Raw genomic sequence first — 18031 nt, forward strand, 5'->3', positions numbered from 1 at the left:
TTTCCTCTTTGCAGCAGCAACATTAGTAGCCTTGTGATGCATCATCATGAATAATAGAGAATTTTTGATGGATTTCTTATCTGGTTATGTAATGGTGATGGCTGTAGTATATTAATGTTACACAAACGTAGTGTTTTCCCCTCTGGCTTCAAGCTTTCCTTTTGATCTTAAACAAAAACCTCATTGTTTTCGAATCAACAAAATCATTTAAAGGTGGTGATACACATACAATGCTTCATTGTACCGTGTGACTATCATGAGAAGTGTAACTCCCACCCTGGCAGGCCTGAGCATGTGGCCGCTGGCATACAGCTCGGAGAACCGTGCAATGTCTGCAATGCTACAGCTGCACTTCCCAGTAAGTTATGCACATTAGATACTCTCATACAGACACGAGCATATGGGAAGCGTGTGATAGAAGGAGAGCAAAAGCAAAGGCGAGGAGGCTGGAAAAGATAGTTTTGCACTTCCTACTACTTCTATAGCACATATGAGAGATAGTAAGTGGAGGTTATGAAATATACTGGCCAATATCATTTCTGGAGTGACTAAAACTTGAAGTTTTTCATCTTTGTTTTTCAAACAGCATTTATTAATCTAGTTTAATGTTCATTTATAAATGTAAATAAAATGTAATTATTTCAAATGTAGAAATGAGTTAATGTGTAGGCATAGTTAATGAACATGAATTAAGAATTAATATTATTATTTAAAATTAAAAATCATTTAAATATATCCAGTGCTGGGTAGATCCCAAAAATTGATCAGCCTATACACTCTAAACAGTGCTGGTTTGTTTGAACCCAAATTTGGGTAAAACATGGACAAACCCAAATGTTGGGTTTAAAATGTAATTTCAAATTTTAACCCAACTTTCACTTTCAACTCGTTTTTATTGCATTTTTAACCCAACATTTGGGTTTGTCCATATTTGACCAAAATTTGGGTTCAAACAATCCAGCATTTCTTAGAGTGTACTTGTAATTAGATTATATTATGTAATACGTATGTATTAAGACACTTGTGTGTGCTCAATCTAGTTACTTTTTTATTGATTAAATGTTATTCCCACAATGGATAATTGATAATTTATTGATTCCGCTCTACTACCTTTTTATATTTTAAATGTTCCATAGTCTAATGCAATGCAACAAATTGCACACACAGACCAGCCTCTACACTGTAAAAAAAAAATGTGTTGGTTTAACTTAAAAAAAAAGTAACCTGGTTGCCTTAAAATTTTAAGTTCATTGAAATGTAAAAATTATGTTAATACAATGAAGGAGATTAATTTAATCACCAGTAACTCAAAATATTATGTTATCTGAACTACATAAGTTGTCTAAGTTGATTTGACAAAAGAAAAAATATTTTTACAGAAATCATCTCACTTTGAGGAGTGTGTTCTCAACATCGCAACAGTGCATATCAAATCAACACCTGACGAAAACATGAATTATTATTTGAATAATCACACAATAATGAGTCATTTAACAATGCATTTCTGTCTTTGGAAGACTTTTGTCTTTCAAACACATACACACTCACGTCATTTCATATTTACGTGCAGTGCAGCATTGAACACATAAATTGATGTAGGTAGGTTAATGTAAATGTGAATATGATTAAACAAGTATAGGCTATTAGTTAATGCTGATCTATAAAACCCCACCGTAAAGTGCCAAATAATAATCCAGAAGGATCATCCATTTAGATGTTTATTCATTTTTTGTTTTGTTTTTGAGTTTATGCACACATTTTGTCCCCATAATGGCATTTCCAAGTTCCTTCTGAACGGAAACCCATCCATTAAACTGAGATAAACTGGGCCAGGAAACAAATAATCCAAAGGGAAAGACCAATTAGCTGATCAAGCTCAAAATCTCTGCATCGACCCCACCCTTTCCCTTTTTCTTTCTTTATTTCCTCTCTCTCTTTCTTCATCCTTTCCCTTCTCCGCTGATCCCACCCTCTCCCACATAGGCCTACACACACAAACACCCCCACAAACATGCTGACAGTCTCGCGTACACTCACTCACTCTCTCAGCTCATTGAGTGCCTTTTCATTCTTTGGCACTCAGCAACAGCCTCTCTCCATCACACACACACACATTCACTTACACACCCTGTGGACAATCCTGCAGTTTGCGGCTGCAGTTCTCTGGACATGCCGGACCGTCTGCTCTGAGGTGGGAGATGAGTTACTCCATCCTGGTGGGTTATGTGATGTTATGTGATGTCTGTTTGGGAGTATTGATTTACTAATGCAATGTTTTGCGTACATTTTGAATTATTGTGCATGGAAATTGAAGTTTAGTGTACTAAGTCAAACCAAAAGGACTGTCTAATTATAAAGATGTTAAATAATATATTCATGCTGTCACAAATATGATTTCAAAATTATGCATGCTTTTACCAACAACTAAAATATAGCATTTATGCGAAGTTGTGAATTTACACAATATTGTGCTTGGACATTTACATTCAGTCTGTAGAGTCGACTTGCATGGGTGGTAATTATATTTTGGGGAGATTGCCTTTGGCTTGATTAATTAGTAGATCTTATTGGCAGAATGTCTGTAGCATATTTGCTGGTTTGCCAGAGCAGTTTTTTATTGTGAGCTTGCAACTACGCAGTCAGCAGATCCTCCAGCGCTCCGAATCAAACTCTAAACCCAATAACTGCCACAGACATTTCGGTCTCCTGACATTTGAAGCTTCTCACACGCACACATACATTTGCACGCACATGATGAGTTAGCCGTACACTCATAAACATAAATAGGCTACACTGTCCTCAATATAACTCACAGCGTATACCATTACAAATATCTCTTGATACTATAAAATAAAAATATTAGAACTATAAATAATTGGTCGCACAACAAGTGATATAAATATGGGAGACCATATTTCTCCAATCGCTGTATAATCAACAATGAAATTACTTACTAAATAGTGAATTTTTAATGAACTGAAAGCTTGATTTCGTTCATGTTAGATAGGGTATAGTAAGTGTTTTTACATTTTATAAACGTATACATTTTATATATATATATATATGATTGTATAAAAAATATTGTTGATTTAACTTAAGAAAGTAAGTAGCCTAACTTGGTTGCTTTAAAAATTTTAAGTTTATTGAAATTAGAAATTTGAGATAACATTACAAAGGAGTTGTACGGACTCAAAATATAAACTCAAAGTTGAAAGCCCTTCATATATATATATGAATTCTTATTCATCATACTTTTCCTTCAAATAATCATTTATCCAACTTACAACGTTATCAGACTCTAAAGTGCTTCTTACCATCACTTTCTGTAATTTGATTCAGTAGTTGAGCTCATATTCAGTATTGACAAGAATCATCTGAGAGTGAATCATTCTCCTTGTGTCCCAAATTCACCTCTCTGTCCTGTTTATCACAGAAGAGATAAGTGTTTTGTTTTGTGAGTTTTGTTGACTGTGAAGGTGCAATCTCTGTGACATGATGCATGTGGGAGCCACCTGGCCCTCCTCAGTGTGATTCCTGTCAATATAACTGTCCACCGATATCCAAAAATATATTTGGTTAAAGTTAGGCATGCATGCAGAGCAGCTTCGCATTGCACCTGGGCTTTGTGTTTTGCCTTGATGGCGTGCCATCAATGTAATTTCCTCTAAATCAGCAAAAGGACCTAAAAAAAGGCTTCTACAATTCTTATAATATATATTTATAAAAAACATAAACAATATCTACACTACCATTTAAAAGTTTGCACTAAGCTGTTTAAAAAAAAATTAATACATTCATTCAGAAAGGATGAATTCAATTGATCAAAGTGACAGTAAAGATTATGTATAAAGTTACAAAATATTTCTGTTTCAAATAAATGCTGTTCTTTCGACTATCTATATAAGAATCTTGAAAAAAAGTATCTCAGTTTCAACAAAAACATTAAACAGGACAGCTTTTTCAACATTGATAATAATAATAAATATTTATTTAGCACCAGATCTGCATATTAGAATGATTTGGCTGAAGTAATGATGCTGAAAATTCAGCTTTGCCATCATAGGAATAAATTACATTTCAAAGTATGTTTAAAAAAAAAAAAAAAAAAGACATTTTCAATTGTAATTAAATGCACAATATAACTGTTTTTACTGTATTTTTAACAAGTAATTGCAGTCTTGGTGTGCAGACACTTCTTTCAGAAACATTAAAAGTCTTACCAACACAATATTGAACAGTATTGCATATTTAACCTATATTACTGATTTTCAGTTGTATTTCTGAATTCTTGAACACTTTTGCCCTCAGTGTCCCTTTAATCAGATCACAAGGTCGTGGGGTTTCCGTGTGGATCCAGACTTAGCAATTGCCACAGACGGAGCTGGACAAGCCGGCACAGAGAGAAGGAAAAGGACAGGTTTGTGGTTGAACGTTTTTTGAACACCCATACTGCAGATTTAATGGGTTAGACCAAGAATCCTCTGTAAAGTTGTTTTGTGGTCATGCTAAAGCTTTCGCTGTGAAATGATTGCAACTTTCTTTAATGGACTCGGCTGGTTTTGCACTGCAGTCTCATCCATAGGGGGACAAGCACAAGAAGTGGAAAGCACAAGACTCTCGTAGACGTTCAGCTATGCATATCACCACGCTTTTATTTGTCCTCACTGGGGTGCTCCTGTACTTAGTGATGGGGGCTTTGGTGTTCAATGCCCTGGAGGCCCCAAACGAGGAAAGTCACCACGACCAGCTGCAAACCACCCGTCAAGAGTTCCTGGGCAACTACACATGTGTAGATCCTGACCGTCTAGAGAATCTGATAGCTGTAGGTATTGTTGCCTAAAAACCTATGTTGTCTATCCAATGCTCTCCTCTAAATCCTGCATCCAATACCAATCCTTTAATCCAATACCTAAACTTAACAACTACCTTACTAACTATTAATATGCAGCAATTAGGAGTTTATTGAGGCAAAAGTCATATAATAGTGAGAATTGTATATGTAATTCAGATATATGCTGTACATTATATGCACAAAAAAGCTGTAAAGTATATACATTACATTATAAATAATAAACAACTGTATGTTCACAGAAGTTAAAATCACTGTTATGTATTGGCAATCATATTGTCAATTTAAAACCTTAATTTAACACCCAACCAACCATAAATAACTAATGTTATTATTGTCAACGTCATGGTAACACTTTACAATAAGGTTCATTAGTTAACATTAGTTAATGTACTTACTAACATGCACTAACCATGAGCAATACATTTGTTATGGCATTTGTTCATCTGTGTTAATGTTAGTTCATGAAAATACAGCTGTTCATTGTTTGTTCATGTTAGTTCACAGTGCATTAACTAATGTTAACAAGATTTGAATCAAGTATTAGTAAATGTTGAAAATAACACTAACAAAGATTAACAAATGCTGTATATGTGCTATTCATTATTAGTTCATATTAACTAATGTAGTTAACTAATGTTAACTAACGAACCTTATTGTAAAGTGTTACCAACGTCATTTCACTTTGTCTGTTAGTCTTGTGTTATTACGTAAATTTAACAGAGATTGTCAGGACAAGCATTATAGCCAAAGCTTGCATGAATTTACATATAAATATATTATGTGTAAATTAAGCGCTCAAGCACAAAACACACAAACCTGAGAGGGTGACATGCAACGAGCCTCTTTGAAGGGTTTCATATATACAGTAGTTTCATTTCAACTTGCTTTTGACAACTTGGGGTCTTGCACGTTTCCCAGAGCAGAAATTTCCACACAGTTTCATTACTGTAAAATGACATCACTGGCAGAGTTCTCCGTGCACAACACACAGACCTGTTTATTTGATAATGAAATTGTTGATTATTTTAATTATATTGTTATCGAACAGCCCTAGAAGTAAGTATTAACTTTAAGAAAACTGTCATAAGCACTGGCTTGTATTGTGTATCATTAAGTTAAAAAAAATAGTGCATTATCCAACTTCAATGTCTAATCTCTTTTCTCTACTCTTCATTGTTTCTATATAGACGGTGGCAAAGGCTATCAGTGTTGGAATTGATCCCAACAATTCCACCAATGCCACGTTCAGCACCAGTTGGGACCTGGCCAGCGCTTTTTTCTTCTGTGGCACCATAGTCACCACCATCGGTATGGGATTGCCACATCACTGGCCGGACACACCTGCATGTTGAAGCCAGAACCTGGCCTGGCCTCTGCATTCTGGGGATCATTGGCACTGTGAAATGTCTAAATATATCTGCCCTCAGATCACAGCAAGTGTTTGTCTGTGGTCCAGGTTATGGGAACATCTCTCCAAAGACAACGTGGGGTCAGTTCTTCTGTATCTGGTATACACTGGTGGGCATTCCCTTGTTTGGGTTTCTGTTGGGTGCCGCTGGAGACCATCTGGGGACATCACTGAGGAACGCCATTGCTAAAGTTGAAGCTCTTTTATGGGTAAATGATGATGAATACAAACATAACCTCACAGGACAACTTAACATTTAAAGAGGAAGAGTTCACTGAATGACCTGGCAGACATAGCAAGGAGACAAATAATTGATTTGGTTTAAAAGCATCTACTAGCAATTAGATGTCTGTTTTTCAGTCAATATGACAAACATGTATGGAAGTCCATTTCCAGTTCAGAGTAAAAAATGAAACAGGTAATTCTGAGATAAAGTTAAAGTTTCTTATAAACAAAAGATCAGATATAAAGTATTTTCCCCCAAATTATTATTGTTTAAGAAATTATCTTTTATACATACTAGGGCTGTCAAACGATTAATCGCATCCAAAATAAAAGTTTGTGTTTACATAATATATGTGGGTGCACTGTGTATAATTATTTTGTATATATAAATACACACACATGCTTGTATATATTTAAGAAATATTTTCATGTGTATACTGTATATAGATTTATATATAATTTATATTATATATAAATATAAATATTTTATATATAAATAATATTTTTTTTCTTAAATATACATGCATGTGTGTGTATTTATATATATACAAAATAATTAATAATAATACACAGTGCACCCACATATATTATGTAAACACAAACTTTTATTTTGGATGCGATTAATCGCGATTAATCATTTGACAGCCCTAATACATACATATATATATATACACTATATATAGGCTTCCATACACATTCCTGGCTCTTTGTCGCAATAGCTCATTTCAAGCTTATTAGGAATTTTTTCTTCAGTCTTCCTTATCTTCTCCATTCAGAAGTGGAAGGTGAGCCCAACCATTGTGCGCGTCATCACCGCTGTGCTCTCCATCCTGCTGGGCTGTGTTCTCTTCATCTTTGTGCCAATTTTAGTCTTCCAGAAGGTTGAAAATTGGAGTCTGCTAGAATCAGCCTACTTTGTGGTCATCACCCTCACAACTGTGGGCTTTGGAGACTATGTTGCAGGTACCACTGGATGAAATCCTGAAATGTTTCCTCACTTGTTTCCCATGTAATGTTTCCTCACTTGATGCTTTGCAACAGTTTAAGAAGTAGTTTGCATTTCATTTTGAGATTTTAATTTGTCTCTTGAATTCTTGCTCAAGATGTTAACCTTCAGTGAAAACCTCATTTTCCCAAGAAACGTGACATTAAAACACAAACCACTGCAGTCATCTTGTGATGGGCTTTAATGGGTTGATCTTTTTATATTACTGGTTCAAATTTACCACTGACCACATTTATAACAGGACAGTTTGATTTGGTTTTCTGTGTGGCTGGACTGAACCACAAAGATACATCTTACCTTTATTTAAAAAGAAACAAAAGGATATTTCATCCAAAATGAAAATTTGGTTATCATATATACTCAACCTTATGGCATTCCAAACCTGCATGACTTTCTAATACAAAACACAAAATAAGGTATTTCAAAGAATATTTCAGCTTCACTTCAGTATAAAAAGTCAATATGACCCAAAACATTCAAGATCCAAAAAAGGACACAAAGGATAGTGTTAAATGAATCCATACAATTTGACTGGTACATTCCATTCAAAGCCATAAGATATTGATAAACAGATCAGAATATCCTTTTATTCAATATCAAATCAAATCACAGACTACATAAAATATGAAGACGCAAACCCTCAAACTTCACCTACTGTCAACACGTTTTGGTCACTTGACCACACCTCGTCATTTTTGTATGTGTTTGAATTAATCAGTTTTGATTTCATTTCAGATTGAAAGAAAACACTACCTTTATGTCCATCTTGGAACTTGAAAATTATGGGTCCCATTGATTTTCATAACATGGATAAAAAATATTTTCTTTTGTGTTCCACAGAGGAACTAAAGTCAAACAGGTTTGGAACTGCATGAAGGTGATTACATGATTATAGAAATTTATTTTTTTGGCCGAACAATCTCTTTAATTTGAATAAATGACTTGATCTTTATGTATTTTGTAATTTTTTGTCCATCAGGTGATGGCGAAGCAGGTGAACATCATTGGTACAAGCCTCTGGTGTGGTTCTGGGTTTTGTTTGGATTGGCCTACTTTGTGTCCATTCTTTCCATGATCGGGAACTGGATTCTGGTTCTTACCAAAAAGACCCGCGCTGAGGTAAACCTATGATTAAATCATGATGTCAAATACATTTTTTTATAACCAAATGCCTTGTGCAGTTTAGAGTAGTGCCTGGTCACACTCCCTGGTCAAACTCAACACTGCAACTCAAATGGGATTATTAATTTCTCTCTCAATTCCCATCCCTTCTATCTTCATGATAACCTCCCTTCCATTTCCCCTCACACGCGTAATTCATCTCCACAACTCCTATTAACCTAAAATCTGAATCAAATTTCAATCATTCTGCTCCTGGTGACATACAAATCTCTCCATAACTCTCAAGCCTTTCCATTTCTCCTGCCCTACTTTCTGCTCTCAGATGGAGCAGATGCGAGCACACGCCACAGACTGGACTCAGAACATCCAGAACATGTCTGTGGATTTCCGTATGTCCGGAAAACTCGAAGATCCTTTCAAGCGCAGCAGGCGAAAGCGGCGTCACAGGCGCCACAAACGCAGCGGCAGTCAGGGTGAAGTCGGAGAGGACGGGAGAGAGGAGAACGAATCTGAATCTGAATCTGAATCTGAATCTGGCTCCTACTCGGGTTCATCGGATGAGTCGGAAGGCAGCTCTCAGTCAAAGTCGGAGGTGACCCAGACAGAACGGATCCCAGTGGGAGAGGTCGGCAGTGGCGGTGGTGAAAAAGATTTAGAGAAAGAGGAAAAGCTCCACACCATACCCAAAGATCCCGTCCTCTCCCAGCCATTGGATTACTTTGGGGAAAATCTTGCGTACATTGACGAGTCCTCAGATGCAGTGAGTGGGAAGATCCACCTCGACCCCCTGCTGGATGTACCAGAAACGAACCCAGCTTCAAATGACAGGCCCAAAAGGAGACGTCAGAGGAGACACTTGAGAAGGGATCAACAGAAACCCAAGACCCCTCAAACCAATCCAAATGAACCAGAAAATAAAGCGCCAAACGGAGACATTGAGCAGAAAGACCCTCCTACACCAAAGCTGTGAGTGTCCATGTGTTTATGGGGTTTGTAGTTCCTCAAAAAAGCTCTTTGGAATAAAGTTTTGCAACTGCTAGCTTTAGGATATGCTGTGTTCCACTTTGAAGGCACCTGGCGTTATTCTCAGATTTTACTGGGACAAAAAAAAAGAAACTGTCCACGTGCCTAAAATGAGAAGAGGGGAATAAGAATCCGGTCTCGTCACGTCTTGGCAGCATGAGTAAGAGCTTTTATTGGTAACCTGATAGACGCCTGATAGCATTAGTCATTCTGTGCAGGAAGGCCATCGTCATCAGACTCATAGCGCCATCTACTGGACATGACTGACTCGTTTGTTTATGGATGCGCTGACTGTCAGTGAATGTTTTATTCTGTGTGCCTTTCGCTCCTTTCTTAATGTCTTTATAATAAAGGAATGACCGCTTGACACTAACGTTACTAATTTAACTCAGCTGAGGCTTACAGCTCGAGTTCATCCAACTGTAATCTTGTTCTATCACTGGTAAATAACATTAAGCTACGGTAGCCTGTTTCGGTCTCAAGTAAAAGACTTTATTTCTCATAATTGTGACCTTTTTCCTCAAATATTTGTATATTACACACAGCACTTTATATTTCACAATGTGACTATTATATTTTCACAATTGCAGCTTTATTTCTCAGACCTGCGACTTTATATCTGACAATGTGACTTTTTTAAAATTATTTTATTTCCCTTAATTGCAATTTCATACCTCACATTTTCATATATGTCGTAATTGACTAAATCCCACAATTCATACTTTGTCTTAATTGCAACTTTATTTCTCATAATTTCAACTTAATTGCCAATCGGCACTTTATATCTCACAATGTGACAATTTACAATAACTTCAACCTTATTTCTCATAATTGTTACTTTTATCCTCGTAGTTGATACTTTGTCTTGTAATTGCAACTTTAATTTTCATAATAGCAACTTAATTTCCCATAATAGCAAACACAATTGTCCCTTTATTGTGACTTTAAATCTCACATTTGCTACTTTCTCTTGTAGTTGCACATTTATTTCTCATAATGCAACCTTACATCTCACATTTGGAAGTTAACTTCTTTTAATTGTGTCTTTTTTTACTGTGAGGCAGAAACAGGCTTTCATAGAGACTACTCATGAGTGTGGTGTGTGCGCACATTTTCCCTTAACTTGTTAAATATCTCGAGGAGTTCAACCCTGCTAGGAACTAACACGAAACCACATCAGGAGTCACTCGTAACAAGGTTTATTGCAATTCAACACCAAAGTCAGCCCATTACATTTATAGGGTCAAGTTACAGACAAAGGAGGAAGGAAAAGATGTGCCGTACTCCTTTTATTTAGTCACTGGCAGCATTTCACTGGGGTTTGATCTTGAGTCTTTGCTTTAAAGAGCTGCAGGTAAAAAAATGTAAATGTACATCTGCATCATAGTCACTTTGTACAGTCTAAACACTAAATGAGACTACTGTACAATACATGTGTGTAATGTACTCACCACACTCATAGAGCTTGTTGATCTTCTGAATGTCAATGTTAGATATTTCCAGCCTCTGTCCGATCTGCACTGAAGAGTCAGGAATAGGAGTGATGGTTTCCTTCCCATACTGTATGGCGAAGGCTGTCCTGCAAATGGAGGGCGAGAGTGAATTCCCACATGAATGATCCCAGATACTTTATATATCTGTCCTGAAGCATGATTTCAAAAGTAATATGGGTGAAGTTTTAACCTTCCATAATGCATGATTGAGTTGTAGTCATAAGGGGTGTTCAGATTATTTGTGTCCTTTTTCTCAAAGTTGTATGCAGATGCTGTGCAAAGGGCAAGCGAGTGTTCATTGTTACTGAGGTTTTCATTATATTATAAATCTATAATAAAAAGATTGTTTTTACTCTATAGTATTTGAGATTTGTCCACATTCGCACTAACCTTTTGGAATATTCTCCCAGTTGATCCGGACGTACTGGTCTCTGTCGCTCCTGGTGTGCTCGTGGTGGAACCCCAGAGAATGGATGAGCTCGTGCTCAATGAGCCCGTGAGAGACACAGCCGTCCACCGACAGAGACACCTGCTGTTTCCCTCCAGATCTCCCTACAGTAGACCAACAGCTGGAAACAAAGGAATACAGTTAAAACACTAACATTATCACACAACACATTCTCATCCCAAAAAGTCATTTAACTGACGTTTTGGGACGTCTTTTGACCATACGTCAATATTCGCCTTTTTAGGACCCCCTTGAACGTCGGTAGATGGCGATCCCGGGCCGTCATACAACTGACGCTTTACCTTTTACGTCAGTTAGGTGACGGGTTAGGTTTAGGGTTAAGTTTAGGTATGGGGTAGAGTTAGGATCCCATAACCTCATCTACCGACGTTTAAGGGGGCCCTAAAAAGGCGAATATTGACGTATGGTCAAAAGACGTCCCAAAACGTCAGTTAAATGACTTTTTGGGGTGAGACTGCACTGTATCACAGCGTAACAGGTTAAACTCTTCAAAAAGTTTGGGGTCAGTAAGATTTTGTTATGTTTTTGAAAGAAGTCTCTGGTCACCAAGGCTCCTATTATTTTACCAAACATACAATAACATTTTAAATATAATCACAAATTAAAATAATTTGGCTATATATTAAAAAGTTATTCATTCCTGCGATGGCAAAGCTGAAATACCGTGATTTTTCAGAAATCAATATGCTAATTTGCTGCTCAAGAAACATTTCTTAGAATTATCAATTTTGAAAACAGTTTTGTTTTCAAACCAAAAATGGTGGACACATGCCTTTGGTGTGAGAGACCCGGGTTCGAATCCACTCTGAGACGCCAATGTGTCCCTGAGCAAGACACTTAACCCCTAGTTGCTCCAGAGGCGTGTGACCTCTGACATGTATAGCAATTGTAAGTCGCTTTGGATAAAAGCGTCAGATAAATGTAAATGTAAATGAATAAAAAGTTCACAAGAACTGCATTTTGAAATAGAAACTTTTTTTTAACATTATAAATGTCTTTACTGTTGCTTTTGATCAATTCATTCTTGCTAAATAAAACTGACCCCAGACTTTTTCTAAAGTCTCAAGCTCACCCTAGTAGGTTTTCAATGCTGAGGTAGTCCACTTGATTGGTTCGTGGCACAAAACGGACGCAGGTTTTTGCAGCGATGCTCTTCATTGCGTTTTCGATCAGTGCCCTCTCATCGTTATCTATCATAAATTGTATATGTGTATACACGTCACTGGATTTTGATGCCGATCAACATACTACAAGTGGATTTTTTTCTAATCACTCACAGTAGTCATTAGCAATGGTGTATGGCACTTCAACCATTTTAGATGGGGATTTTGGCCATTTGCAGTAGTCCTTCAAGCATTTCATGGCATTCCTTGTTTTGGGTAAGGCCATATCTCCCTCCAGAAGCATGTCACTGATCTCTGAATTAAAACAAAACAATAAGAGTCAGATCATTTCACTTACACAGAACATAACGTAATGATGTAATTGAGTGATTTATTATATTTTAAAAGACACATGAATTTTAACTGTAAAATTTAAATAGGAAAATATGTAGCTTATAATGAACATTTTAATTAATATTCACATATAGTCAAAATGTATTATATAATGAAAATGATTCATTGATTTAACCAGGAAAATCATCCAATTATGCAAAGCCAGGTGAGTTTTGAATAACTGTATTAACACATATCATGATAAAGACAAGTAAACAATCACCTTTGTTTGCTTCCAGAATTCTTGAGGAAATATCCATGTCGTTGTGCTTCTCAGACTGGATGTCTGAACAAAGAATGGCAAAATTAAACCATACATCTGAATATTTTTGTTATTTATTGATCTAAATCAGTGGTCCTCGGTATTTGGGATCCATATGTTGTATTTGGCATTATTTAACACTACTGATTCAGATCATCAGCTCATTAACAGAGAGTTGCATAAATCGCTCTTATCTGAATGTGTCTGATAAGAGAGACAAACAAAATGTGCAATTCTGTAGGTCACAAGAACGCAGGAGGGTCGAATAGAAAGTCACCTTGACCAGTGGGCAGCATCTGTGGAAAGAGCAGATACAGAGTGAGTGAGTGAGTACATTTTAAAGATGCTCATCACTGAAAGGTGCAGCTCGTACCGTAGCAGGAAAAGCTTGAGAGAGATTTAGCAGCACAGCTGAGATGCAGAAAAGCAATATACAGTCCATTTTCCCTCAATGTGTCTGAAAAAACTGATTTCTAACAGAGAGGAACTGTGAGGGATATATTTATAGAAGACATCTGGGAGTGTCCAGCATTGGGGTTAAGGTTAAAATCAACACAGATCACTTAAAAAGATCTGAAAGCTTTTCATCAGCCTCACCCATTACAAATAAGATTATGTTTGTTTCAGATTTAGACTAAAATAGCAACTTTAGGCCTCTGCAATCTTGCATTCTTGATGATAACAACGTATTTCAGACGGTCATGTTGCTGTATTAAATTAAAAGTACACTACAATATAGATAGTTATTCAAAGCAGCAAATTAGCATTAGAATGATTTCTGAAGGATCGTGTGACACTGAAGACTAGGAGTAAAGATGCTGAAAATTCAGCGTTGCCAGCATAGGAATTAATTAAAATTTAAAATATATTCAAGTCATCACATTTTGCTTATGTATTATTATCGCTAACATTAAGGACTCTAAAATGCGAATACACACCTCTTTTGTACATGAATAGGCCTAACATCATATACGGTCAGAACATAAAATTACCCTGTAATTTAAAAACAAGCAAACAAAAAAAACTTGCATTATGATTAACAGCAACTGTAAAGGAAACAAATGTAATCCGACTCAGTGGGTGAGGTTGCCATAATCCTGTGCTGAAAGCTTACCTTAAAACCCTGTGAAGTGCTGAAATAAGACTTCACAGCAAATTACACTCAGATCTTTTCGGTTAATTCGGACAGGATCCCCGTTTACTGTAATCACATGTGTTTTTAATTGTAATTCTGATTTTTTTATTAACTCTATGCATTTTTTCTTTTGTAGACAGAGCTTCACTGAACTGTAGAAACCATCAGTCCCTCTCCTGAACCCTCAGAATTGGACAGACACATGTAGGAAATGTCCAAGTCTGTCATTTAAAGTCAAAGTCATTTATGATAGTCTTTGCATCCTTATTGTGATGTATATGACAAAAAGGAAAAAAATGTAAGGCGGGACTTGATTTTGTCCATTGAGAAGGTTGCGCCGCCCCCTCACACCAATAAACACATCATTAGAGAAGAGATGTCGCTGCAAGAGAGAGGGAGAATATATTTTGATTAAATATTACAAGGGAACATGGATTTAAAAAATGATGAGTATGGAGAAGTCACATACACAGGGTTCATGTGAAATTCAGTATTTGCTTTGTTTGTGTTGTCAACAGCAGAACAGAAACAGGGCTGATAATCTTTTTCCTCTTACCAGCTAAAAGTCCCAAAACATAAACATAAATGATATTGCTATCTGACATCCTAAATAATTCAATCACCTTACATTACACAGTGAACATTACCAAAAGATTTTGACAACCTTGAGTAGGCTACTAGTGGCCAAAATGAGATAAGCCTACATAAATAAAAAGGCCACGCGTTTTGTCACTCCTTATTGCGTTATTCTTTGCATTTTTATTTGTCACTGATTATTTTGGAACCCCTGAGCACTGTTATCGCTTTTGTTGCTACACTACAGGAGCTTAAACTGGGCCACATGCTCGGATGTCTCAACTTTCGTGCACGGAAACATATGACCTTGTGCGCGAGGACACTCTGTACATAGACGTCACTAGTCGGCAGACTGGCACAATCCACTTATCCGCTGAATAATCACATCACCGCTAGATGGTGCTGCGCTGCGTCTGCCTGCTTACACTGTGATGCAATTACACCATTCGCCTCTTTTGAGGGGTTCATTCATTATAAAGCACTCTAATCTATACAAAATAAATAAATATGAAGAATGTTTTGTGTTGCATTTAAATGGAAATGGGTAAGCAATCAAAAACAGAATATATGGGCCTATTAGAGCCACCATACAGTGAGCCTATAAGGAATGATATCCTAAACTACAAAGAGTCGTTTATTAAATACCTCACCAAAAGTTCCTCTCATGTTTAAAATAACCGGTTGTGAGTATCAGTGGGAGTGAAGACGGTGCATTGTTTTAGCTGATCCACATGATTCTGTGATAGTTTCATTGTGAGTTTGTAAAAAAAAACATGATTCGCTGCTTAACATGATTCGGGGACTGAAATTATACTAAACATAAAATGTGACTTAAAGCAGCATGTGTATACATAACAGATAACAAAATAAGAAACATAAGGTAATAGCATATATTTTTCTGTGTGCCTATTTACAGTAAAAAATAAAATAAAAAATAGGCTACTACATGTCCCATAAATATAATTCACTCACATAGGCTATAATTTCCGCTAACCACACGGTTTAGTGTAGAATTCGTTCAATAAATCATTTACTATGATTTTCCATTAAAAAATGACAAGGCGCATGCACGTGAAAGACTGGGCTCTGTTTATAAAGGTTGTATTATTCGGTTGAGTGCACGCGTACGGTGAAAGACTGGGTTCTAACATGATTCGGGGACTGTCCCCTTACTGCATAGCCTTCACCTCCCAGCTGTTGTCTTTTTGAGGCTCTTGTGTGTGTAGCTACTCCCACCTGTTTCTGGGGTCATGACCTCTGTCAGCATTCCGGACACCAAGGTGTGACCTTTTGTGGAAGAGCCATAAACCAAATTTACACAAAAGAATCTGTCGGAACAGATCTCATGACACTCCGTAAAAGTTGTAAACCATCTAAACGGTGACAGGACCGAGGGCATCTGGGGAATCGTGTGGTAAAGCTCCTCCGTGTGAAGAGCTACAGACAGGAACAGAATGCGCCAGCGCGCGCGCAGCTCGGCTGAAATGCTGCGCTGCGTCGGGGAATGACCTTCAATTCAAGGTCGCGTGCACGTTCTCAATGACATCAGGAACACTAGGGCTTCCTGTTTGCTTTTTTTAATCGTTTTTCATGCTGCAGCACGCCGTTGCTTCCATAGCCTACACAGTCTACGCCACATCATGCATGTAGCCTATTTTGTTCTTAATAGACAATACCATCTCGTTTCAAATCATTATACAAAACGGACAGGTTTCAGTCATGCTGTGTAAGGTGCATTTCTAAAATAGCCTAGACAACTGTAGCCTAATCATTTCCTTAAAACGAGACGAGACTGTTTTCCGTTGCAACAGCATTGCGCGGCTGGGGCACGACGCTCTTTCTCTCAGCGTGCAGTGATCAGGTTGCGCGGATTGTAGTCTCTCCTTCTTTCTCTCCTTTCCTCTCTCCGCAGTCACTGTGAACTCTGCGCCGCTGGCTCGCAGCCCATAACTCTAGTAGGAACCAGCTGACTGACTATGGGAGGCCTAGAGCAGTTGGGTCAGTGTCACAAGACCGAGTGGACTGACATTTTCCATGCCATCTAAAGCGTTGTTTGATTTACAGCTTTGCCTTTTGAACTCAATGGGACAAACGCATTCTGTCGCATTACGGACTCGGGTTTTTTTGAACGGAACTTATTTGGTCCATACAGTCTATATTTTAGCATATAACCAATATTATCAAATGATATATAGCCTATATAACTTGAGCACTAAGTAGTAGGACAAAATGATAAACGAACACTGATTCACAAAAACACTTGAACATGTGGCATAAAGCAGCATGTGTATACATAACAGGTAACAAAATAAGAAACAAGGGGATCGCATAAATTATAGTGCGCCTATTTATTTTTCTGTGGGCCTATTTAGCTACAGTAAAAAAAAAATACATGTCCCATAAATATAATTCATTCACATGGGCTATAAGTTCAATAATTCGTTCAACTTATCATCAGGCGGCAGGCCTAACTATGATTTTCCATTAAAAATGACACGGCGCGTGCACGTGAAAGACTAGGTTCTGTTTATAAAGGTTGTATTATTCGGTTGACATTAAATCGCAGATTCGCAATTATCCTTGAAATATGTGTCACATGATTAGGGTCTCTTCATAAATGATTAAACAGCGAAATGGATAAGCATTAGTACAATACAATTAAGATCAGCAGCCGAACTTGTTTGAGTCTAGATTTGTTTTATTCTCAGCTTCGACGAACCCTGCGTGAAGGCCGAAATTATTAATAGTCACGAATCAGGCAGTTATAAATGGACTCTGTTTGCACCGAGCTTTGTTTCATTTACCCTTCAATCAGTTACCAAAATAGCCCGGGATGCAAGAAATCTGAATAATTGCTTCGGATTTTAGATCAAAAGTGTGTAAACTCGTGAGTCAGACATACAGTAGGTCAACCTCCCTTTTATTGTTAAAGCGCTGCTGCTGCCGCTTGTGACGGAGGCGCGA

At 37.2% G+C, this 18031-nt stretch overlaps 2 protein-coding genes across 10 annotated transcripts; one reads left to right on the forward strand and one right to left on the reverse strand.

Annotated features, from left to right (window-relative positions):
• Window positions 1-1976: 1976 nt before the first annotated feature.
• On the forward strand, window positions 1977-11626 carry kcnk4b (potassium channel, subfamily K, member 4b). 4 transcript variants are annotated; one of them, XM_039693656.2, is made up of 9 exons: window positions 1977-2216; window positions 4309-4417; window positions 4571-4822; window positions 6040-6160; window positions 6309-6469; window positions 7262-7448; window positions 8471-8610; window positions 8900-9579; window positions 11540-11626. In XM_039693656.2, exons 3-9 carry the CDS (start codon window positions 4634-4636, stop codon window positions 11541-11543), a joined length of 1482 nt encoding a protein of 493 aa, XP_039549590.1. In that variant the 5' UTR covers window positions 1977-2216; window positions 4309-4417; window positions 4571-4633; the 3' UTR covers window positions 11544-11626. The 4 variants fall into 4 exon arrangements, with proteins under 4 accessions (XP_039549590.1, XP_088980053.1, XP_088980054.1 ...); XM_089123927.1 differs by lacking the exon at window positions 11540-11626 and having other exon boundaries at window positions 8900-11488; XM_039693658.2 differs by lacking the exon at window positions 11540-11626 and having other exon boundaries at window positions 1978-2216; window positions 8936-11488.
• On the reverse strand, window positions 10877-17964 carry LOC120494495 (hatching enzyme 1.2). Of its 6 annotated transcripts, none has more exons than XM_089123932.1 (9): window positions 13730-17964; window positions 13634-13652; window positions 13318-13380; window positions 12876-13016; window positions 12671-12788; window positions 11520-11698; window positions 11320-11401; window positions 11088-11215; window positions 10877-10984 (listed from the first exon to the last, which is right to left on the reverse strand). In XM_089123932.1, the coding sequence occupies exons 1-9, from the start codon at window positions 13796-13798 to the stop codon at window positions 10977-10979; spliced, it is 807 nt and encodes a 268-aa protein (XP_088980058.1). In that variant the 5' UTR covers window positions 13799-17964; the 3' UTR covers window positions 10877-10976. The 6 variants fall into 6 exon arrangements, with proteins under 6 accessions (XP_088980058.1, XP_039549599.2, XP_088980057.1 ...); XM_039693665.2 differs by lacking the exon at window positions 10877-10984 and having other exon boundaries at window positions 11038-11215; window positions 14295-14349; window positions 14471-17964; XM_089123931.1 differs by lacking the exon at window positions 10877-10984 and having other exon boundaries at window positions 11038-11215; window positions 13730-14349; window positions 14471-17964.
• Between the last annotated feature and the right edge of the window lie 67 nt (window positions 17965-18031).

This window comes from Pimephales promelas, chromosome 19, assembly GCF_988280905.1.
Source record: "Pimephales promelas chromosome 19, fPimPro1.hap1.1, whole genome shotgun sequence".
In the NCBI taxonomy this organism is placed as follows: domain Eukaryota; kingdom Metazoa; phylum Chordata; class Actinopteri; order Cypriniformes; family Leuciscidae; genus Pimephales; species Pimephales promelas.

Coding starts and splice junctions, on each gene's coding strand:
- kcnk4b (XM_039693656.2), top strand. CDS start 4,634: ATGCATATCACCACGCTTTTATTTGTCCTCACTGGGGTGCTCCTGTAC. Junction 4,823..6,039: donor GTCTAGAGAATCTGATAGCT/GTAGGTATTGTT, acceptor GTTTCTATATAG/ACGGTGGCAAAGGCTATCAG. Junction 7,449..8,470: donor CTTTGGAGACTATGTTGCAG/GTACCACTGGAT, acceptor TTTGTCCATCAG/GTGATGGCGAAGCAGGTGAA.
- LOC120494495 (XM_089123931.1), bottom strand. CDS start 13,798: ATGGACTGTATATTGCTTTTCTGCATCTCAGCTGTGCTGCTAAATCTC. Junction 13,017..13,317: donor AATTCTGGAAGCAAACAAAG/GTGATTGTTTAC, acceptor GTTTTAATTCAG/AGATCAGTGACATGCTTCTG. Junction 11,699..12,670: donor AGCATTGAAAACCTACTAGG/GTGAGCTTGAGA, acceptor CTTTGTTTCCAG/CTGTTGGTCTACTGTAGGGA.